The 25426-nt window shown below is 39.0% G+C and overlaps 1 protein-coding gene, 1 long non-coding RNA gene and 1 pseudogene across 2 annotated transcripts; 2 read left to right on the top strand and 1 right to left on the bottom strand.

Moving 5' to 3' along the window:
- The first annotated feature begins 4312 nt into the window (after positions 1 to 4312).
- Positions 4313 to 5865, top strand: LOC104766808 (DEAD-box ATP-dependent RNA helicase 35-like; annotated as a pseudogene).
- A 964-nt stretch (positions 5866 to 6829) lies between these two features.
- Positions 6830 to 7299, top strand: LOC147921063 (uncharacterized). The gene is made up of 2 exons (XR_015591233.1): positions 6830 to 6964; positions 7092 to 7299. It is a non-coding gene; the product is annotated as an uncharacterized LOC147921063 (long non-coding RNA).
- A 9888-nt stretch (positions 7300 to 17187) lies between these two features.
- On the bottom strand, positions 17188 to 18202 carry LOC109130880 (uncharacterized). Its single transcript, XM_019240962.1, has 2 exons — positions 17283 to 18202; positions 17188 to 17191 (listed from the first exon to the last, which is right to left on the bottom strand). The coding sequence occupies exons 1-2, from the start codon at positions 18200 to 18202 to the stop codon at positions 17188 to 17190; spliced, it is 924 nt and encodes a 307-aa protein (XP_019096507.1).
- Between the last annotated feature and the right edge of the window lie 7224 nt (positions 18203 to 25426).

Below are 25426 nucleotides of genomic sequence, written 5' to 3'. Positions count from 1 at the left end.
AAATCCACAAACTGTTTTGAATAACAATGGATTTTAATGTAGATTTTTAAATCATCAGTTCAATAACAGTGAATTTTAATAAACTTTTTAAAATTCATGATTGAATAATATAAAATTTATAAATTTTATACAAATCACTTAAAATGTCAAATTGAATACATCCCCTAAAATTCTCACCCTTGAGTTCTCATGATCATCTTACTCAGGGATCATAATATTTAAAGAAATAGTTATATACGATCTCTCGGATTCACAACCATCACATACCACCAAAAATAACTTTTCAAATATAAAAGATAATTGGCTCAAATAAAGAGACCTTAAGCCGCTTTTGGTAACCATCGAAACCGGTTCAAGGCATGCGTATTAGTGTATGTGGTGTGAGCGAAATGATTTATTGTTAGTTTAGAGAAAGATTATGGTGAATCTGGTGCATTTGCTTTCTTAATTAATCTTTTTGCTGGTTGGCACAAGAGGTTATCCTTCTTGTTTATGGCTGCGTTGTCTCCGTTCTCTTCTCTCTAAGGAGTTTTGTCTCGGGAGAAAATTTGTACCTCAGTTCTTTGTTTGATCCGAATTATTAGGAGGAAGATTTCGACCAAACGTATGGATTTGATTAGGAAGCAATGACATATTATAGTCATCCAATTCTAGTGACACTGGCCGATGTATTTTTTTTTAAATGACCTAGATTTTAATCCGCAATACACCGCAAGATGATATATTTACACAAAAATATGAAAATTATAAGCTACATTGTTTGTTAATTTTGTATGTTTTATTTAGTGTTTAAAATTGTATAAGTGTATTTTGATGGTTAATATTAGGATTTAACCTGTAATATACCGAAAAATAATAATATTTCAAATTTACATTAATACTAATCCAAATCCGTAAAGCTATATAACCCGTGAATTTGAAGGGTAGACCAAAAATAAAATAAGAAGCATTGAACCCAAAGAAGAGTAAACAAAAAAAGGGGAGAGGCATTTATAAAGCATAAAAACTTTAAAAAGTCTGTTTTCCATCAACAAAAGAACATAGAGGTTGCAACCTTATCATTCAGTTGTGGCATGGGAGGCACAAGGACTGCCCCAGATTCGATGATCCCTCCATGGTTTGAAGAAGTCTTAGACATCTCTACATATTTCATCACAGTTCCATCTGTGCAGCTATCAAATGAGCATAGCAAATAGGTACATCTTTTTATATCGTTGGTGATGCTAAGTTGAGAATAGGGGTCAACATTATTTATAGGCGTGAAATTAAGTTGAATATGTCCACCTTTTCACGCAACAGATTGAACGCATTAGCAACTAATTAGGGATTTCATATTCGCATAATACACATATATATATGGGAATATGCCAAGTTTATATTATTAGATTAATTTTGATTATTTTAAGCCATTAATTTGTTTCTTTATACGATTTGGTATATAGAAATTCGGAAAAAAAATTATATTTTAGAATTGAATGTAGAACATCAAATGTAGCTGATTTATTGGCTCCACATAAATTTATATTTTGAAATCGATTATTATAAAAATTTTGTAGAGATATTTTAGGAAAATGAAAATGGAAAAATTTATTTCAGGTTTAATAAGGAGATAAATTAGGAAATCTTTGTTTTTGTTAATGGAAAACAGCTAAATCAATATTTTTGTTTTATAATTTTATTTTTAAAGATATCTAATTATAATGGCATAAGCTGTAAATAAATTCCAACTTCAAGCCTTGTTTGCCAAAACTGCTGTGAAAATGTTAATATAGATGGATCAGCTTAGAAAGGTCAACATAAAAAGGAATTAAACCATCTACAAAATTTAATTTTTAGGTGCTTATTAAGTGAAACTTCTTCCTCATTCAAATTTAGATTCATTTTGATCTTATTTATAATATGACTATGATTCAATCTCTGTTCATTTTTAGCCGGCGTGAGACGATAAACACACAAAATTATATATTAATTGAGTAATATAAGTCAATTTCAAAAATTTTGAATCACAATATATGCAGAAAACAAAATTTAGTTTTTTTTTATTAAATTTATGTATTATATCATGATTCAAGACAATTTTTTTAAAAAACTTTATGTATTATCTTCCGTTGGTACCTGCTTTTGATTATTTTGTATATTTCCCTGTGTTGGAGTGCAGGAGGTGTTAGTATAGGGCCATAGGCTAACTTGATGAAAAAGTTTGTGGTCAGTAATTGGTAGATGCCAACAAAAAAAATTGAAAAATGAAAACAAGTTTTACATTCGTTTAAAAAATTGAAAACGAAATTTCATAATGTTTTCATTAAGAGTAACTACGATTTTTGTTTTATATGAACTTTCAAAGCAAAGCAATCTTTTGTCTCCAACACCATGTTATATATATTTTTTTAGAAAAAAGAAAAGAAATCTGAGATAAAATATTACATAATCTGGATTTGAACCGACGACCTCTTTGGGATAGTGAGGGGCGATGGATCCATGGATTTGCGTTGAATATAGGCTATTGTACGGTCCCTTTGGTGGAGTTATGGGGGGGGTGTATTATGGACTCTATCTTGCATGGGAGCGGCAGATAACTCATGTGGAGCTGGAAATAGATTCAGAGTTGGTAGTTGGGTTTCTAAAGACAGGGATTCTTGATTCTCATCCCTTATCCTTCCTAGTACATCTGTGCTATGACTTTCTTTCAAAGGACTAGTCAGTTCGGATTACGCATGTGTACCATGAAGCTAATCATCTTGCAGACGGGTTAGCAAACTATGCTTTCGCTCATCCATCAGGCTTACAATTGTTTGATACTTGCCCGGAGGATCTTCTTTCTGTTTTGATGGAGGATGCTTGAGGGGATGCGATTGCCATATGGGTTTGTTTGTAATCTTTTTCTTTTAATACTTTAGGGAGGTTTTGTCCTCTTTACCATACCAAAAAAAAAAGTCAGCTCTTTTGCCAAAAAAAAAAAAAAAAAAATTGGATAAAATAAATCTTTGCATGAAATAGGAAAGTGGTAAGGTGTATACATAAATTGTTATTAACTAACATTTTTTTCCAGCTTCCTCCACACTAGAGTCTTCATTTTGGCAAAGAAATCATAATTTATGTTGTTGTAACCAAATTTTAGGGTCTGACTGGTTCTCCGGCTACCTACATTTGCGTATGGTAGTGGTTGCTAGCGATTGGTGTCAATCATACAAATCGCTCCCAATCGTTCTCAATCACTGAATTCCAAAAGCTGCTTCCCACACTAGATCATTAATTTACTGAATTTAATATATATATATATATGTTCATATTTTGGTTTTATGAAAAATTAAAACAACCTCAACGGTTGAATAAAAAAAATGACATCAGCAGTCCCTCAAAAATAGGTTTACTATTATTACATATATATAGATTGGATATTGGAGCCAGATATCCAATGTTTTTGGACATATCTGGATGTACGGATCTGTCGGATATGTGATTTTAATATCCGAATCCGGATCCGCTTATCTCGGATATCCAAAATCCGGATATCCGTTCAAATTCCGGATATCTGCGGATAACCGGATCCGGTCTGTCTTTTTTTCTTCTCTTCTGCTCTCTCTCCTTCTGGCCCCAAAAGAAATTCTAGCATGTCAGATCTTCAATCTCCTATGCATCGGATCTTCAATCTCCTATCCATCCGATTTTCAGTTTCCTCTCCGCCAGATCTTCAATTTCATCACTTTAAGTCTTCGATCTTGTTTTTCTCTCATAAGAGAGGGCTAGGAACAAATTAGATATAACAGAAAGAAGATGAAGAAGATGGTGGTGGAGAAGGAATATAGTTGAAATCAAACAGACAAAGAAGATAATTTCGATCACGGCTCCCTCTTCTATGATATCGCCGACGGAGAAGTAAAGAGAGATGGAATTTTTTTTTTTTTTTTTATGTTGTCGAGAGTTTTAGTTGTTAGGGTTGTGAGTATTGTTTAGTTTTTGTATTTTTGGGCTTAGCCCAATACAACACACAAACTAAAATTAAAAGTCCAACAATATATTCTGGGATAAAAACGGATGCGGATATCCAGTTATAAAATTTTCTACTATCCGGATCCGAATCCGGATCCGCCCAGATACACAATTTCACTATCCGAATCCGAATCCGTTTTACTCGGATATCCGGTTTTTTGGAGCAGATGTGGGCGGATCCTGGATCGGATACCGGATGTCGGATAATAGGTGGCCTACCTCAAAGTCAAAAAAAAATATACGAGCTAATTTCAGGTTTGTTTTTTAAATATTTTTTTATTTCCTTTTTTCTTTTATTAATTATCCAACAGACCCGACCCGATAAGCGGGGGTTAAGAAATCTCCGGGTCGGCCAATATCTATCTGCGAGAAATTGTTTTGCGATTGGAGCGATCTGCGAAAGCTGCTGATTTGAGGGCTTGATTAGGGTCTCGATTCGGTCGTTGAATCAATCATGGAAGTAGGTGAGGGTTACGTGGGGTATATTGGAGTGGAGGAGCGTAGAGCGATGCAATTGCAGAAGAGGCGAAAGGTGTCAGTCAGAGTTGCAGGAAGAAGAAGCCGACAAGGTAAAGGTAAAGCTCGCTGAAGGTAAACCTAGCTTGCTCGTTCAAGCAACTCAGCAGAAGCGACATGTACCCGCCCAATTGAGTGCTACGGAGCAAATTATTTTACAAGAGAAGGAGATGATGGAGCATTTATCTGATAAGAAGACGCTTATGTCTGTTGGCGAATTAGCCAAAGGTATCACTTATACAGAGCCTCTCTTAACTGGCTGGAAACCCCCTTTGCATATTAGGAGGAAGATGTCGACGAAACGCATGGATTTGATTAGGAGGCAATGGCATATTATAGTTAACGGTGATGATATTCCTCCTCCAATCATATGAAGCTCCCTAGACCTCTTCTCGACACCCTTAATGAGAAGGGAATTGTTCAGCCGACTCCTATCCAAGTTCAGGGCCTTCCTGTGGTTTTGTCTGGTAGAGATATGATTGGGATTGCCTTCACCGGTTCGGGAAAGACGCTCTGGTTTTCGTTCTTCCCACGATCATGATAGCTCTGCAGGAGGAGCTAATGATGTCATCCAGGAGGTCGAATACGTCAAACAAGAAGCAAAGATTGTTTACCTCCTTGAGTGCCTCCAGAAAACCTCTCCACCTGTTTTGATTTTCTGTGAGAACAAACCTGATGTTGATCATATTCACGAGTACTTGTTACTGAAAGGAGTGGAAGCAGTGGCCATCCATGGAGGAAAACACCAAGAAGACAGAGAGTACGCTATCTCTTCCTTCAAATCTGGTGAAAAAGACGTCCCGGTCGCGACCGATGTTGCTTCAAAGGGCTTAGATTTCCCTGATATACAACACGTCATCAACTACGACATGCCTGCAGAGATTGAGAACTATGTGCATAGGATCGGACGAACTGGTCGGTGTGGGAAAACTGGGATTGCAACTACGTTCATAAACAGGAACCAAACCGAAACCACTCTGCTTGATTTGAAACACTTGTTGCAAGAAGCTAAACAGAGGATCCCGCCTGTCCTTGCCGAACTTAATGATCCAATGGAAGAAGCAGAGACCATTGCTAATGCAAGCGGTGTCAAGGGTTGTGCTTTTTGCGGCGGTCTCGGACACCGTATTCCAAACTGCCCAAAACTGGAGCACCAGAAGAGTCTGGCCATATCTAATTCTAGCAAAGACTATTTTGGCTCTGGTTGATACAGAGGAGAGATATAATCTTTTTCTATGTTCGTGTTCTGTTCTTTTTTCGGTTTTTTGAACTGAGATTTCTTTGCTCGATCTCTTATTTTACTTGCCATCCTTATTTTTTTAAGAGCAGACTCATGTCTAGTGACACTGGCCGATGTATTTTTTTTTTTCAAATGAATGAATCAGTAGTTTGTAGTAGTTTTGTGTCCCTTATAATATAAGAACGGTTCTCCTTGATTACCATATGCATATGTTAGTGAAACTTGGTCAGGTAAAACTGACATCTTGAATCCTTGATTCCCATATACATATGTTGAGATTCTTGTATATCTTAGCCCTGCTGATTGTTAGACTGAGATTCATGTTACAAAAATGAAGATAACAAGTCTGATCCTGTTTTCCTTAACCTTGTTAAGTTTTACTCTCTGAGTTAGTTATATGACTGAGGCTTATCTTCAGAATCTAGATTTTTTTTTTTTTTTTTCAGTTTTGTTTCTAGGGAAATGGATCGGAGATCCTATCACGAAGCTCTCAGCGTTGGTGCTTATCATCACTATACATGACTTCTTGATTTTGACAGTGACTGCGTTTTGGTCTACTTTCATCTATATCCTCTATATTAACACGGCCTTTTCTTGCCAGAAACAGTCGAAGATCCTTAACTGTGAATGGATTCATTGGCCTCAAACTTCTGAAGCACTTGACTACATGCAAAATCTTGATCAACTGAAAGACTGTGATGAAAAGCTGCGAAGAGAGCTTCCAATGATTCAAGAAGCTTTTGTCTAAGGGTCCTTGTTCTGTGTTCCTTGAAGGAGCTGCTGTTTTTGGACTGAAGGAGTGCTCTTGCCGAGTTTGGTGAGCTGGATCGTGTGTTGCTTCTTCAGTTTCTGAAAAACATGTCTTTGTGATCTGTTGTCTATCTCAATGATTTTTCAATGTTTAAATAGGGTGGAGCAGAGGGGGTTACATGCTCTGCAGAAGTCACGTTGCTTGATTTATGAGCTCGTCCACAATGGGAGTGTCGAGTCGCACTTGCACGATGACATATTCTGATCGCTGCACTTGTAATGACAATATATTCCAATTATATCCATCACCACCTAAAACCTGGTTTTCCGGTTGTTGACAAAACAGAAGGAACGCTTATCTCCGTGAAGTAATTCACCGTGATTTCAAGGCTAGCTATGTTCTCCTAGAAGATGACGTTACCCCAAAAGTCTCTGACTTTGGACTGGCGAGAGAAGCAACCGAAGGAGGTCAACATATTTCAACTCGACTCATGGGGACCTTTGGGAAAATTTTCTTTTTTCTCTCAGATGTGATGAATACAGACACTCTGTCTAGATGGCGGACTCACAGTGACTAACCTGAAAATAGTTGCAGGTACGTGGCTCCTGAGTATCCAATGACAGGGCATCTCCTTGTTAAAAGCGATGTCTATAGTTACGGTGTGGTTTTACTCGAGCTTCTCACTGGTAGAAGACCGGTAGACATGTCTCAACCTTCAGGAGAAGAAAACCTTGTGACATGGGCGAGACCCGTACTAGCCAACAATTTGATTCCTTAATTTGCTTGAAATCTCCCTTGTCCAGCCTGTCTTTGTCTAATATATATATGTATATGTATATTCCTTCTCAGAGACACAGCAAAATACGTGCCATTGATGAAGACCAATCTTGTAAGCCATTCACTCAAGTACCTCACAAGGTCATATCTCGGATATGAGATCCAATGCAGGAAGCACAGTGCTCACGAGGACTGTGTATCTGTGATGAGGCTGTACAAGAGAATTCGGGATCAAGGTCTCAACTCGTGCAAACAGAGCAAGAAGATGAAGCTCGATGAGCTAAAAGAGCTGTACAACAACTCCTACTCCAAATCAGAGTACCTCTGCTGGTGCTTTGACCGCTGATTATGACTTCTTGTCGTTCTGTTAACTGGAAGCTCCTACTTAGCTTACATGAAATATCCTGCTTCCAACTGAGAATATAACTTCCTTGCTCTCTATGGTACTCTGTGATCATGAATGGAGAATTACTCTAGGACTCCACTCTGCATTATTAATCGTAGCTCAGTCACTAGTTCCTTTACTAAACTTGCTTCCAAATGTTGCTTCTCTTTGCTAAGCATGCGTTGTTTATTATTATTAGGGTATTACTCTGCAGTATTTCTGTTTACTAAAAGTCTTCTGCAAGCTTTGAGCCGCTTCCGTGGAAAACTGTTATAAAAAGTTTTCAACTCTAGATTGTACACTTAAAATCGCAAACTTTAGTTGACCATGGTTTAAGTGACTTTAGTTAACTTTAGTTGTACACGGGACCAACGGAGTTCAAATTCCCCTCTCTTCTCTTTTATTAATTGCAAATTGTGAACTGACTCAAAGTAGTCTTGATTAAGGTTTTAACAGAAAGTGATTCTGTTTCTGACTGCACTTCATTCTTACAGAAGCCCCGATGACAGCAAGAGTTTCTCAGATTGCAGACACGACACTAGACAGTATTGTTTGTGTCTTGATTTTCAAATTGCTGACATTACACCTCATTCCTACATAACCCTTTTGTCAGTTTATGTCTTTTTTTCTTTTAGATGTTCTGCTTGTGAATTATCAACAAAAGAACAGGCCCGTTGTCTTGTGTGTTGGACAAGCCTGCGTGCTTGATGGTGGCGACCGCTATGAGATCTGCCTGTTGCTCGTTTTGTAACTCGTTGTTGCCAAAACGATCATTATCCTTTCGTGTTTACTATTTGAGAACGTGTTGTTATTATTCGATTTGTAATGATTTCATTTCTGACATTTCTTGTGTGTGACAACCCGTCCCGCAGATCCCACTAGCCCCCGCTAGCTGTCCCAACGGACCGTCCGTGGATCCTGCTAGCTCCCCGCTAGCCGTCCCAATGGATCCCAAGTTGGTCCTGCAGGGCATCGATCCTAAACCATCACTGTGAATTTGGATGAATAGTTCCATTCAACAATGAGGTGTTAGGATCGATGCCTTGTAGGGCCAGCTTGGGTCCTATGGGGGCAAGGTAGCGGGGGGCTAGGGGGTCCACGGGACGGGTTGTTACATTGTGAGTTGGGCTAAGTGAAACCTTAACATAATACTCTAAATAGTCCGACTTGATCGCAAGAATCACGATTCTCGAATCTTATACAAAATCATTTATGAACAAAGTGTGTTTGAATATGAATCATCCTCATGTGTTTCTCCAACATTCTCCCCATCACAAGATGTTACAAAGCATCCGTGTATATACACAATCAGAATATACATAAGACACAGACCGGGAGGAAGCATGGCTTGTTGCTACCATGAATGTTGAACAGTAAAGCAACAAGCTAATTGAGACGTTCAAAACGTAACATAAATAACACAAATTGTTCAGACATTCATAGAACAAACTGCCAACTTAGCTTTGAACATTCGAACCTTGTAATCCATGTCCTTCACCTTCTCTCTGTGATCCTCTTCCTTCTCCTTGTCTATGTGATTCCCCTTGCTTTTCCTCGTCTCTCTGATTCCTCTTCCTTCTCCTTGTCTATGTGATTCCCTTTGCTTTTCCTCGTCTCTCTGATTCCTCTTCCTCGTCCTTGTCTCCGTGATCCCCTCCCTTGTCCTTGTCTCTGTGATCCTACTTGTGGTCAAGAAATTCATATTATAATACCATCGACCATCTGTGATGGACAATATTGTTCGATACGAGTACTGAAACTTAGCCGGCTTACACAGAGGTAAAAATATAGTTAACTTGCTTAAACAAAAAAATATATATATCAGAAAAAGAGTCAGTTAGGCTTACCTTTGACTGTGGATTAGAGGGAATCTCTGCAATGACTTCTCCAGGACTGGCACTAGTAGAGGGAACACTGCAAATCGTAAGCGAGTCTGGTGATCCTTCTCTTGGAATGCTAGAGGCAGAGTGAGGCCGGTTCACCATGTCCTCTAGCGGTCCGGAGCTATATTCCATGGTTATGAACGACGAAGCTTGACCATACCTTAACCGAGGTGTCAAATTCCACAAGCTGCTATCCGATGGAGCCAGATCGCCTTTGAAGTCAGCAGAGTTTGGTACTAATGAGTCCTTTTGGCTGCAATAGTCACCACAGGTCTCATCTGCATCGTTGTATATAAGTTTCAATGCCTGCACAACTTCACCCATAAATGGTATGTGTGAGACCTCTTGGTGGACGCACATGGAGGCAATAGCAGCCACTTTCGCCATGTCATCAAAGTTGTAGGTTCCAGCCAATGCAGGGTCCACCAGTTGCTCCAGGCCCTCTTTGTTGACTAGTAAGGGTCTCGCCCATGTCACAAGGTTTTCTTCTCCGGAAGGTTGAGACATGTCTACCGGTCTTCTACCACACCGTAACTATAGACATCGCTTTTAACAAGGAGATGCCCTGTCATTGCTTACTCAGGAGCCACATACCTGCAATTATTTCCAAGGTAGTCAATGTAAGTCCGCCTTCTATAGACAGTGTCTGTATTCTTCACATTTGAAGAAAAAACAAAAATTTACCCAAAGGTCCCCATGACTCGAGTTGAAATATGTTGACTTCCTTCGGTTGCTTCTCTCGCCAGTCCAAAGTCAGAGACTTTTGGGGTAAAGTCATCTTCTAGGAGAACATTGCTAGCCTTGAAATCACGGTTGATTACTCGGGGATTTGAATCTTCATGGAGATAATATTGAATTAAACAAGATAGTACCTTATGAAGAAACTCTCTTAAGAAAACCTTGTATTGCTTTAGAAAACTAACTCAAAAACTAAAGCTTTTCTTAAACTCTCTAATCTCTCACAAGTTGTGCCACAGCTTTGACACCTCCTTATATAGATAGAGAATTCTAACACCAAATCTCAATTGTATTAGGATTACTTATTTAGATAACTCCTAAATAACCTTGAGCTAATTCTATTCCATAACTAGGTAGGATTAGCCTTAACTCTTCTTAACTTTGCTTGTTTCTCAAGCTTAAACAAACAATCTCCCCTTTCAGCTTGATCTTTTCTTTTGTTGTGTCCTTTACACCAACAAGTTCTCGAATCTCCAAGAACTTAATCCTCCCTAATGCTTTTTGAGTATATCAGCCTTCTGCTTGCTTCCAGGTACATGCTCTACCTCTACTAGTCCATTTTCAACACATTCTCGGATAAAATGGTATCTTTGGTGTATGTGTTTACTTCTGTCGTGGAAGACAGGGTTTCTCGTGAGCGCTATGGTGGATTTGTTGTCAATCTTTATTAGCACCTTCTTACTATCCTGTCCAGTAATCTCCCCAAGTAGCTCCTGAAGCCATATAGCTTGCTTTGCAACCTCTATAGCCGCCATGAACTCAGCCTCACAAGAAGAAATCGTCACAGTTTCTTGTTTTTGTGAGCACCATGTGATTGGACAGTGATTAAAGTAAAAGATGTGGCCAGTGGTGCTCTTCCCATCATCCTCGTCAACATTATGGTTGCTATCGCTGAAACCAACCAAGCCTGCTTCATCAAAACGTGTACGACTGATTTCACTATAACCGACCAACTCTGCTCCTTCTGATCGGGTGAAATTGAGACCAAAAGAAAGTGTTCCTCGTAGGTATCTGAGTATCTGCTTTAGTGCGGTTCCATGAGACACCTTAGGTTCACGCATATATCTGCTCAAAACACCTACACAAAAAGAAAGGTTTGGTCGAGTGTGCAGCAGGTATTTGAGACAACCAATGTTTCTTGTATATGTCCTTTCTTGTATACCCTCTTCTCCTTGTGCTTTGGACATAGTTAGACCAGACTCCATGGGTGTAAGTACCGCATTACATTTTCTCATCCCTACTTCTTCTATAATTTTTCTAGTATATCTTTCTTGTTTCAACAAAATACCATTATCATGTTGAATCACTTCAATCCCAAGGTAATAGGTAAGCCTTCCGAGATCACTCATCTCAAAACTCTCAGCTATTCCAACTTTAAAATCTTTAACTATCTTCAAACAAGAACCTGTGACAAGTAAATCGCCGACATAAACAGCCACTAGAAGAAGGTGCTCCCCCACCATCTTTCGAACACTTCTCAAACTTTAAATCTCTAAGAGTTTGATTTAGCTTTGTGTTCCACGCCCTCGGCGCCTGTTTCAAACCGTACAAGGCTTTGCTTAGTTTATACACCTTTCCCTCACTTCCTGCAACCACAAAACCATCAGGCTGAGAAACATAAACTTCTTCCTTCAGATCACCGTGAAGGAAAGTTGTCTTCACATCCAAATGATGTACTTCCCATCCGCGTGAAGCCGCTAATGCAATGATTAAGCGAATGGTCTCAATACATGCTACTGGAGCAAATACTTCATCAAAGTCTATACCATATCTCTTAACATAACCCTTTGCTACTAGTCGTGCCTTATACTTGTTAATACTTCCATTAGAGTTCCGTTTAATCTTAAAAACCCACTTTAACCCAATCGGTTTTGCTCCTAGTGGAAGATCAACTAAGATCCAAGTTTTGTTTTTAACTATCGAAGACAACTCTTCGTCACAAGCATCACGCCACACCTGCAACTCCTTTGCTTCCTGGTAATCCCACGGTTCTTCATCAAGTGCCAGTAATAGATGTTCGCTTTCCAGTTCAGCTAAAAATGAGTAATCCTCCTCAAGTTCTGCAGAAAGAACGCAATCATCAAGATATTTTGGGCTGACCGAGATTCTAGATGACTTTCGTATTGCAAGTTGTGGTTCTAGACTCTGCTGTTGTTTCTCTTCTGTTTCTGTTACATCAATCTTAACAGATTCTTCTTTTCTGCTATTAACATTATGAGCTAGATCTTCATCAATCGTAATAACATCATTGTCACATGTCTTGTCTTTGGCTGCATCATAAGTCTCTATTTCTTCCACTTCAACCGGTTCCCTTATTCCATTGTTACCAAATTCTCCAAAAACAATCTTGAGCCTATCAGAAACTATTCTCTGTTTCAGTGGTTCAAGCAACCAATAGGCTTTCGATCCAAGTTCTGTACCAAGATGTACTAAGGCTCTTGCTCAATCATCTAGTTTCTTCAAATGTTGAGTCTTTGTTTTCGCATAACCAATACAGCCAAAAACACGCAGATGCTCCAAGTTTGGCTTCTTACCTTTATACGCTTCATATGGAGTTTGTGCAGTCAATGCCTTTGTTGGTACTCTGTTTATGAGGTAAGTAGCATGCCTTACTGCTTCTCCCCATAAGTAGTTTGGAACTTTCATGTGTTTAAGAATACTTCTAGTCATTCCAAGTAAAGTTATGTTTCTTCTTTCCACAACTCCATTCTGTTGTGGAGAATAAGGAGCTGTTCGATGTCTTTGTATACCTGAAACTTCACAGAACCTGTTAAACTCTCCTGACACAAACTCCCTACCACGGTCTGTTCTGAATGTTTTTATTTCCACCCCTAATTCTTGCTCTCAACTATTGCTTTAAACCTTTTGAACCTCTCAAAAGCATCACTTTTCTCCTTTAAAAGTAATGTCCACATATATCTTGAATGATCGTCGATTAGAACAAATATATATCGATTTCCAGCTGGTGCAGTAGGTGTGATGGGTCCACAAAGGTCTCCATGAACAAGCTCAAACACATGAGAAGCACGGTAAGATGTTGCCTTTGGGAACACTCTTCTTGATTGTTTTCCGAGCAAACATGACGAACACAAATTTCTGTCAACTTCAAAACTTGGTATCCCTGTGACCATCTGATGTCGTAGCATAGTCTTTATTCCTTCACTTCCAATGTGTCCAAGTTTGGCATGCCATCTAGAGGAATCACTAGTATCTTTGACCTGTAAGCAACAAGTAGTCTCAACCTCCATAACCACCTTATATAACCGGTTTCTTGATATATTTGCTTTTACTAATAGCCTTCCATCTAAATCATATAAGGTTAAATAATCTCTCCTCATCCTGACATCACATCCAGATTATGTTGTCTGACCAAGACTTATGATGTTGCTATTTAAATAGACTTCACTCAAAATTTTCTTCTCACCATTAGCACACACAAACAGAATTGACCCTTTTCCTTTAATGTCAATGCGAGAGTCATCCCCAAACCGTACTTTACCTGTAACATTCTTGTCTAGCTTAACGAAATAGTTAAGGTGTCCACTCATATGATTGTTGGCTCCATTGTCCAAGTACCAGACACTATCTTATGCAGAGTGCTTTTCCATCTTGCTCGGCTTTACCGTCTGCTCATTGAGATAAACAACTTCATGCATCATTAGTTAATCAGCTTCATGAGTGTTGTCATCTTCATTTTCCTCTGTTTCTTGCATTTTTAGCAATCTATCTAGACAGTTTGATGCATAGTGACCAACCTTTTCACATCTATATCATACAATCTTTGATTTATCCCTCCGTTGATAACCAAACTGTCCACGACCTCTTCCTCGTCCGAATCTTCCACCAAATCTTCCACCGCCTTGTCCTCGTCCTCTAAAACCACCTGAATTTCCTTGGAAAGACTGAGAGTCCATGTTAGGATACATAAGTTTCCCTTGATCCTCTTCTTTCTATTCTTCTTCATCACATATTCTCTCTTCGTAAGCTTTAAGTCGGCCTACAATATCTTCGAAGCTAGTTGCATTGAGGTCAAGGACCTGTTCAAGGGCAGCGATGATGTGTATGTAACGTCTCCGAGGTAAGCTTTTAAGAAACTTTTTTACAAGTTTTGGTTCTTAAATATCTTCTCCTAAGGCTGCAGACTTTGTGGATATCTCAGAAAGCTTCCCAACAAAATCATCGATCTTGTCGTTCTCTTTCATCTTTAGTCAATCAAAGTTAGCCATCAAAGTTTGCAGTCGTGCTTCTCGGACCCTATCTGCACCAACATGTCTTGAATTTATTGCTTCCCAGACGGCTTTTGCAGTGTTGAGTTTACCTACTTGTAGAATTAGAGCCTCTGGTATGGATTGAAAAAGGAGACCTTTAGCCATGTCGTTCTTCTCTTCATTCTCAGATCCATGTTCTATGACTTCCCACACTTTGTGAATTCGCAGAGCAATTTCCATTCTCATAGACCATACAATATGATTTGTGGTATTAAGCATTGGACATTGAATTGAGGATGAATAGCTTTCTCGTACTGTGTTTGGCACATCAACAATGGCGCCTGCATCTTTTTCTACGTCTCCCATGTTTTAAAATTCAAACAAGAGCAACTTCTCTTGTAATCGTTGTGAAAGAAAACTTTGTTTGAAGAGAAAAAAGATCCTCTCCTTTAGTTCAAGGATACTAGATTGAAAAATTCAATAATGCTCTGATACCAAATATTGAATTAAACAAGATAGTATCTTATGAATAAACTCTCTTAAGAAAACCTTGTACTGCTTTAGAAAACTAACTCAAAAACTAAAGCTTTTCTTAAACTCTCTAATCTCTCACAAGTTGTGTCACAGTTTTGACACCTCCTTATATAGATAGAGAATTCTAACACCAAATCCCAATTGTATTAGGATTACTTATTTAGATAACTCCTAAATAAACTTTGAGCTAATATTATTCCATAACTCGGTAGGATTAGCCTTAACTCTTCTTAACTTTGCTTGTTTCTCAAGCTTAAACCAACAGATAAGCCAGTCCTCTTGCTGCTCCAAGTGAAATCTTCAATCGTGCATCCCAATCAAGCGTTCCTTCTGTTTTGTCAACAACCGAAAAACCAGGTTTTAGGTGGTGATTGAAATATAATTGGGATATGTTGTCATTACAAGTGCAGCGATCAGAATATGTCACCGTGCAAGTGCGACTCGACACTCCCATTGTGGACGAGCTCATAAATCAAGCAACGTGACCATGCATAGATGCATAGATGACAAAAATAATACACCATACAATTATACAATTAAGTCCATACGATTTAAATTTAAACATTTATAAGCCTATCCTAGATTTAAAATTTCTCTAATTTTGTTTTATTAGTGCATTTTTCTATTTTATCATTGTATAAAACATAGTTTTTACAATTAATCCAATTCCCAAAAAAAAAGTTTTATATTTTTCAATAATTTAGTATATCTAAATATAGTTATAAAGTTCACATTTATAATTCAATAGTCTGTCTATGTTTGTACATGTGGGTGTCAAAACCTCCAAGCTTGTGGTATTTCCAAGTTTTCAGCTGCTCTAGTTTCTAAGCTCGTGTTTATCATTACTGCACTAGATTTAGCTGTAGGTTGAATTTTCCTGTGAGCCGCTCACTGCAGATTTCTTTGATAAGCTTTTGGCAAGCACTATATAATGCATTTTCTTTTTCGAGTACCTACCTAATACCTATATGTAAATACTTTTATTGTTTGTAATTTTCTAAGAACATATATAACTTTGTTCTTCTACCTGAGTGTGACACATTCAAGAAATCGTGACTTACATAGATGCTTGTGGTTACATATAGATTCAAAACTTAGCGATGGAGTCGGTGTATGCTAATGTCGATCCTTTTCCTTGGCTGATGTAGTATATTTGGAAAGCTCGGAACGCACGTGTTTTCGATAACCAAGTTGAACGTCCGGATGAGATTGTCCGGGTGGTGGAAGGCGAGACTTTGACCTGGCAGAAGGCTCAGGTGGATGCCGAGGGGGAGGAGATTCCCTCCACCCCTATGCATCCAATGTCTGGGCATCGAGAGGGTTTATCGCTTCGTCCGGTTTTTATGGGATATAGATGTTATGTTGACGGCTCTTGGAAGGCGACTGATGTTTTGCAGGTACAGGATGGTGTTGTACCTCGTCAGAAGGATCGCCACCAGTGCTTGGAGCAAAAATTTCTGGCGAAGTTTATCCCCGTTACATGTCGAAGTTGAAGCCTTCATCTGGGCGATGCGATGCATGATTGGACATAACTTCTGGGATGTGGTTTTTTCTTACAGACTGCTCAGATTTGATGAAGATGGTGTCTTCCCCTAATGAGTGGCCAGCTTTTGCAACATACCTCGACGACATTCAGATGGACAGGGAGGAGTTTTTTTCTTTCTTTTTGATTTACGTTTCTCGCCATGCTAATGTACAAGCGGATTCTTTAGCATGTCAAGCGCGTGTGTCTCCGCATCATGTTTTATTTGTAGATAATTTTCCTCCTAATTGGCTCGTTTGAGCTGATTCTTTTGTTGAAAAAAAAAACTTAGTTTCTTAGATGCTTTCAGTTTGCATCTTTCGACTATTGCTTAGAGACACTTTAGACTTAGCTCATGTTTTCCTGAAACAACATATGCTATTGTTTTTGTCATTTTCCTGAAACAGCATATACAACATATATACATTGTAATCTTATATATATGGACGATGTTCTTTTAAATATTTACAGTTTCAAAATTTTAACATAGCAAAACAGAAAAAGGCGAAAAGAAGGAGATTCATATATATATATATATATATATATATATATATATATATATATATATATTTTAAATACCTTTTCATTTCATACCTTAGATTCCCAAAAAGGGGATACCGATTACATCTACGTCGGAGGAGTATCACCTACAACATACAATAAAGAAGGAGAAAGAATACAAACGACCCTTACACCAGATGACATTAGTTTTGAAACATTCCAAACCAAGTGACTAACTTTGTTTCTCCAGGAAGACGTGGAGCATGACCCGGTCCCTCGTTCCTTGATAAAGGTTTTAAGCGGCTCCTAATAATGACCTTGATCTCTTGTATCAAGGCACACGGAGTTCGCGAGATCGCAGTGTGCAGACGTGAGTTTCGTTCTTTCCAGAGAAGGTAAACTGAGGCTTGAAAGGCAAGCCTTAAGATCATTGCCACATTCCTATCCCTACACGGATTCCTTAACCACACCAGAGCATCATGAACCAAATTGGGAGGAACTACTGCAGCCCTTGAGTGAAAATATCCCCAAACTTCCCCAGAGAAAGAACAATCGAAGAATAAATGTTGCTTGCATTCATCCTCTTGATCACACAAGAGACAAACAGATGGGATTGCCAACCCCCATTGTATCAGTCTATCTCTTGTGTGTAATCTGTTTATGGCCAGTAACCATGTAATGAAAGCATGCTTTGGTATCCTGCTCTTGCACCACACCGAAGCATACCAATCGACCCGTGGAGCTGGATGATTCAAAGCTTCCCATGTTAAAGCCGTAGAGAACCTTGACGAAGCCTCATCATTCCCCACTTTCCATAAATACATGTCATCGTCCCCATCCTCCCGTAGATTCAGTACTGACGGTGGGGGAAGACACTCCTTCAACAGGAGAATTATAGGGTTCCTACTACGGCTCCTAGAAATCCACCAATTCCCTTCTCTCACTGCATCAAAAACCACTGCATGTCTAGACAGCCCCGATACCATTGGTCCTCTGTCACCCGTTAACTCCAACAAAGGCCCCAATCCTGTCCAATTATCACTCCAAAAACTACATGTGATTCCTGTTCCCACCTTGCACACAACAAAGGGTCTTGCCAGAGGTCTCAGCTTGCATATGCTTTTCCATATCCAGCTTCCAGAGGTTACATTCGCCATCTCCCAGAAATTTCCACTCCTTAGTAAGTTTCTCCTTATCCAAGAAACCCACAGAGAACCCACTGAGGTGAACAACAACCAAATGAGCTTCAACACTAAAAATTTGTTCCAAGGCAACAATCTTCTTAATCCCAACCCACCACACTCCTTAGTAGTGCATACTAACTCCCAGCTGACTCTAGCTCCCCCTTTCCATAAAAATGAGCTGCAAATCCTTTCTATTTCCTCTATGCATTTATTCAGTAGGAAAAATATTGAAGTTATAGTTGAGTATATGACCGATTGTAAGAGCTGAAGTCTCCCAGCAAAAGACAGGTGCCTCACGTTCCACGCCGTAAATCTTCCAGAGGTTTCTTTCCCGGGATATATCCCACTAGTTCTGAAGCTTGGAGTTGTAAAACAAACTTTCAACCATTCAATGAATTTTTGTGGCAAGTCTAGAGCATGGAGGACATTTAACATGAACTGCCAATCTACGTTGTCATAAGCTTTGGCTATATCAACTTGGAGGCAACCTCTCGTAGTATCCCCTCGGACATGGAAGTCTGTAACTAGCTCATAAGCTAGTAGGACATTCTCACACAGGTATCTCCCTTGTATAAACCCCACCCGATTACTTTGTACCGCGTCTGATACGAACAGCTTCATTTTCTGTTTCAAGAGTAGAGAAATTATCTTATACACTGTGTTGCAGCACGAGACAGGACGAAACTGAGTAATTCGGTCAGCTCCCGACACTTTTGGTATAAGATTATTAATAGTAGCATTGAGGCTTTTTGGCAAAGTACACGAGCGGAAGAAATCTTGGAAAACCTCAACTACTACACTGCCTACTTCACCCCATGCTTCCCAAATGAATTCGACAGGAAAACCGTCTGGTCTTGGAGCTTTGTTCTTTGGCATGGTTACGATTGTTCTCTGTATCTCTTCAATAGTAGGGATTTGAAGCAGCTGGGAAGCCAACTCAGAACCACACCTAAATGGAGAGATACCTCTGATTTCTTCAATGGACAATGGTTGAACTCCTGAGTTTGCTGTTCATAGGAGATTTTTATAATACGCTAACAACATATCCTTCACTTGAGCCATATTGTGAACCAAATCATCATCCATTCCTCTCAAATGCTTGATCCCATTCCTTCCTTGATTTTCAAGGACATACCTATGGAAGAAAGCAGTGTTCGCATCCCTATCTTTGTACCATCGAATCCTAGACTTCTGCTTGTAGAAGGATTCCTGAGTTTTTTCAAAGAAGTGCCAGGCTTTCCGGGCTAGAAACTCTTGCCTAAACAGGGAATCAGAGGGAGTGGTCAATAAGGCAGCTTGCACTTCCTCTAATTTTTCTAGAGCCTCCTTAGCCCTTTGCTGGATATTACCATACCCTTCTCTGTTCAACTGCATGCAAGCTTCCTTAACCATCTTGAATTTCTGGCCCATGGTGAACAGCTTGGTTCCTACAGAACAAGGCCTCTGCCAAGCATCTCGAATCCTCTCCCTGAACCGAGGGTGAGTAGACAGGAAGGAAAAGTACTTAAAGGGCTTCTTTGATTGTTCTACCCTTGTCGTGGAGTAGACTATGCATGGAGAATGATCAGAGTCTCCTGGTGCCTCAATAACCGTAATAGCCTCCGGATAATGAGTTCGCCAGGTCTCATTTACAAGTACCATATCCAGCTTCCTCAAGATTGGATCCTCTTGTCTCCCATTAAACCAAGTGAAGAATGCTCCCCTACTCGGCATATCTGATAGCTCATTCGTTTGTACGCATTCCCGAAGCTCATTCATTCTGGACAAGGGTAGCGAATGGGGGATAACTGAGAAATGTTCATTAGCAAACAAAATCTGATTAAAGTCTCCCATAACCAACAAGGGGTGATTCCTTGCAGGGGAGTTCTGAACAATATCAGAGAGTTCTAACCAGAGATCTCTTCGCTGAATCTGAGTGTTATAAGCATAAACAAAGGCAACCGAGAAGCTTTCAGTAGTTGCCGGATCAAAAAAGCCACAAACCATAAGTTGAGGTGATTTGAAAAAACAGATAACCGACACTGTCGGATCCCAAACAACCCAAATCCGACCGTTCTCTAATAACCAAACTCCCCCCTCCAACCTGGAAAAGATGCCTAAAAAACATGCATCGCATTCTCTTCCGTTACATGTGTCTCCACCACGCTTCCGACCAAAGGCTTATATTTACTAATCCATCTCCGTAAAAACCCCTGACGAGAAAGACCATTCAAGCCTCTAATATTCCAACAAAAAACTCTCATTTAAAAACGACCAAAAGGTGAGAGTAGAGCTACGCTCTTTCATAGAGATCCAGTGTTAGCCGAGGGGTTACCCCGACTAAGCTGATCACGTGAGGCATGAGATAAGACCCCGATCTTACCCACCTCCTCTACCGCAGACGGTGGATACCTCCGTGGAGTCTTCTTAACAAAAACCATCTTTGATTCTAACTTGGCAAGATTCATCACACTCTTAATACCTGCCATAGGCTTCATTACTTGGACTGACATTGGTTTAATATTCTTCTTCTCCAAAAGCGAACCTTTGTCCTTCACTTTTCGTTTCGACTTTGACTCCACCAGAGTCCATTCCTTCTCCTCTGGTTTCTCCAGAGTATCTCCCTCAGATGGAAACTCCTTCCTCTCCTTGCTCTCCTTTATCCACAACTTGACCGCCTCTTGAGTCCTGACTGACATTGTCATATCACTCTAATGACTAGTGACCTTTTCTTGTGGGGGAAGGCTTCTACTCCTTCCTGTTGCCCTCCTTCTAAGACCAGCCCTAACAGGAGGCCTCTTGTTCACCTGCACCACCAACTCATGATCCTTAGATTGTGCCTTAACCCCATAGCCAACCTTGTCCTTTAACTTCTTTCCTTTGCTCTCACCTAACAGAATCTCTGTGTCCGCAACAGTAGTTCCTCCCGGAGTGAAAGCTCCAATGTCTACAGAACCAAACTTCTTCCTCATCAACGGATTCAGACACTTGTTAAGAAGGTGCCAAAACCTGCCACAATTGCAGCACTTTGGGGGAAGCCGCGGGTAGGAGACATTGACCCTTACCATGTTCAATTCTGAGTCCCTAACTATGATAACTGTCGGAGGTGCTTTATCTAGAGATATCTCAACCTTGACCTTTGTTCTACCAAAGTAATAAGGATCCAGTCTTGACTTCTCGGTGTGTGATACTAGAAATTTTGTGTGTCTATCCTAGCAGGTCTCAATTAACCTAATGCAGTTGTAGTACAGAAGGTGTCAATCTAAGTGGGATGTTGCTAGCAATCAAGATGCAATCAAGAAGTCACAAGTTAAGCCAATTCAAAAAGAGTGTTTTTCTAACAATCCTAGAATGGTCAAAATGCCAAACGGAAATGAGTCACAGAATTAAAACGAAAATGTATGACAAGAAGCGAGTAAGAATAAGTGAAACCGAAAACGATTCTAAGCATGAACTTGATAACAAGAATGGAAACAATCTCGGGAATGTAATATCAATCAAAAAGATAGAAGTCCAGAGGATGGGGTAATCGACGTCGGTGGAGTATCCTAGTCTACAGAGTGTTCAACATGCCACAAGCAAACTATCCATAAACAATGAACATCACGACTTAGCTAATCCAATCTCTTGACAGAAGCTACTCAGACTCAACCACTTCCAAACCTATCTCTCGCTAGAGAAACATGATCAAGCATGGCATGACAAACAAGTTCATTAACGTCAACAAACATCCTAGACAACTAATCTCTTAGGCTAGGAACGTAAGTCTCTGGCACTAGTTGATCAGACATTGCATCGAATACCTTTTGGGTGCAGAAATGTCTAAGACCTAGTTCCAATTGATCAGAGAGGAACAAGTATTTCTAACTCTAGTCCAGAAGGGAATCATACGAATCAAAGCTTAAACACTCTACATCCTAAGATCCTCCACCTAATCTATCCCACCCTCAAGAACTACCACACTACTCAGATCCGAAAATTATCATCAAGGATGCAAACCCAAAAAACATTGAAACAAGCATTCTTAGATAGATAAAAATGAGATGAACAAGTTTGTAGAAGAAATCATATGCAAAAACTCAATGAATTAAAAGATATCTGGATACAAAGTCTTAAAACCTTAAGAACAAAATGAGATAAAAGATAAGATGTCCCAAACCAAGACTTAACAAAATGAATATGTAGTAAAAACATGTGAATCCCTAAAACTTAAAACGACAAGATAGAGCGTTGGTTCGGGAATCTCCTGAAGCATGTGAAACCAAACATGTGTGGTCGAGTCGCGTGTCGTCTCTCCCTGGGGTGCGGTCGAGTGGAACAGATCGAGTCGAGGTCATACGACTCGAGGTGGGTCGAGTGGAGGTGATACGACTCGAGCTGGGTCGAGTGAGGTGATGCGACTCGAGCTGGGTCGAGTGGAGGTGATGCGACTCAATCTAGGTGTATATGTATCCACTACAACGGTGATAACTCTTGAACCACGCCTCCGATTGACTTGAAATAAATGGCATTGAAAAGATGACTCAATTCCCTAAAATTTTGATGAAGACGTCGAAAGCTTAATCCCAAAGTAAAATCTTCACTCGACTCGATCAAAGAGGTTGAAGAAGTCAGATGTCTAGCGTGGTTGGTCGAGAGGAATGACATTTCTTCCAGGCGTGGTGGATCGAGTAGGATGCTGGTGCTTCTTCCTGGGAGCGCGTCCAAGTCACATGTCGGTCGAGTTGCATGTCTGGAGTCGCATGATGGGAGTCCTGGAGTCGTATGTCTGGAGTCGCATGACTTGAATCCTAGGGTTGCGTCGCTTGAGTCCATTCGGTTCTTACAATCTGGATATCTTCTAAACACCTAAAATTCTCTAATATGCAAGATGTATGCAAAAATGATGCAAGAACTACCTAATCATGCAAAGTGTATAAAAGAGACTAGAAAATGATTCAAAACAATGAGTTATCCTAGCTAAACGCATGAAAAATACATGCTAAGGAGAGACAAAATATAGACATATCAGTGTGCAGGGGCTCGCCAATTGCACTAGTTATCACGCTAATGCCATCAAACGAATACATCTGAGGAGGGACATTTTCCAACACTGCCCATGTTGGAGCAGACTCTAAATCGTGGGACTGCAGAGACGCATTTGCGGACCAAGGATACACTGAGAAAGCACAATTGTCGGCTAGCCAATAGCCAACCTGTAGGACCCATTCTCTTGTTGACGTGCACGGAATCAGTATGAGGCATGACGTATCATCAACTATTCGGATAACTATGTCTCCAAATTTTCTCCACGCGGGGTTCAGATCTACAAAGATCTTTGAGGCGGGTGGGATAAGACCATGGAATTTGGCGACAATATGACATTTCCATTGATCAGCTGCTTTGAGTAAAACTAAGTCTGGGGCTTCGACTACGGGAGTACCATCTTCCAAACTCACCGGAGACGAGATCTTGCGTAGGTTCCTAAGCGAGGCCTTGAACCGCTCTGCTTGCGAGGGAGCTGTGGTAGGAGGAGTGGTAGTAGGAACAGAGGCAGATAGGGGCAGAAGCTGAGTTACGGTAACAGGCTAAGAAGCGATAAGGTCCACAATAGCTGGGGGTTCCGGATCTGAATCTGGAGACTTAGGGGGAAATTCTACACCAGCAATACGAATCTTCATGGTTCAGAAAGGAAAAAAGGAGGGAGAAAGGGGAATATTCTCGGCGGACCGGCATGAGGCCGACCTGGCGGATATCTGCCTAACAGTCGCAAATCCCCTTTTTCTCTCAAAGTTCTTTTTTTGTTATTGGTAATTGTCAACCTATGTGATAGCTTTGCCTATATATGTTTGTGTGTTATATATATATATAGGAAAAAAGATCGCCAGCTACACGAACTATAGGAGAATGCATGGTCACACATGCCAACTATACTATTGTATCTTCAGCTACACAAAGTAGATGTATTACATGGTCACATGCATAAACTATATAACTTCATGTAGTCAACACCATAAACATATAATTCTGGTACACCGGTCGATTAATTCTGGCGAAGACCGATATTGACTCTGACGTTGACCAATATTGACCAAAAAAGTATTTTAATTTTCTTTTTACTATTAAAAATCAAAAATATTTAATTTTTATATTAATTTGTTTATGGTTTTATAATAATCATAATAAAATTATATTCAATATCTAAATATTTTGTATATATCTTTAATGTATTCATTCTTACAATTAGTTAATTTTTAATTTTAAAGCTAAACTATTATATAATATGTATATATATATATATATATATATTAGTTTTGCTAATATAAATTTTTTGGATCTTCTATCTATTAAAAATAAATATTTTGAGTTGTTTTTGTGTCATTTACATGTTATTATGAGTATGTAAACTTTAAATTAACCAGTATGTAAAATTTTCTATAACTTTTACCATGCAAATTTAGACTAAAGAATCATATATTCAATAATTTGCATAGTATTATTTTCTAACTAAAGTCATTGAGTTTGATTTTCTTGATATTTTATAGTTGAAAAACATAAAATAACGAAAACAATTTTCTATTTAAATAAATAGATTAAATACTAAGATAATGTTTTTAATTGACAATGTAAAAATAAGCAGTTCCCTTACTAATCTATTATAATAGGATTTTCCAGTTTTAAATTAAATTTTCATATTTTCAAAATAATTATTAATAATTATTATTTTACTATTAGTTTAGCTTTGAAATTGAAAATAATTAAATATTATAAGAATGAAACATTAAAGATATATACAAAATTTTTAGAGACTGAATATAAAATATGTTTTTTTTAATTATAAAAAACCATAAATGATTCAATATAATAATTTATTGTTTTTGGTTATAATATAGTACATATAAAAATATAAAAATACAAAAACAAAAATTTGGTCAATGTTGGTCTAACGCCGGAGTCAACGTCGGTCTTTACCGATTTAGTCAACCAGTGTACCGGAAATGTATGTCTATGGTGTTGAACAAATGACATCATATAGTTCATGCATGTGGCCATGTAATATATATATTTCATGTAGCTGAGAGCTGAGAGTACAATAGTATACTTAGTATGTTTGACCATGTATTCACCAATATTTTGTGTAGCTAGCTTTTTTTTTTTTGGCTTCTTTGCAAATCAATACGTTTTCCGAAACTTAATTAGCTTTTTGATACCGTCACTATATATGTTTGTGAGAAGAGA

The sequence above is a fragment of the Camelina sativa genome, chromosome 19, assembly GCF_030686135.1.
Source record: "Camelina sativa cultivar CO46 ecotype springtype chromosome 19, ASM3068613v1".
NCBI classification, from domain to species: domain Eukaryota; kingdom Viridiplantae; phylum Streptophyta; class Magnoliopsida; order Brassicales; family Brassicaceae; genus Camelina; species Camelina sativa.
Note: the sequence above shows the minus strand (reverse complement) of the source record. Positions and strands in the feature narration are given on the sequence as shown.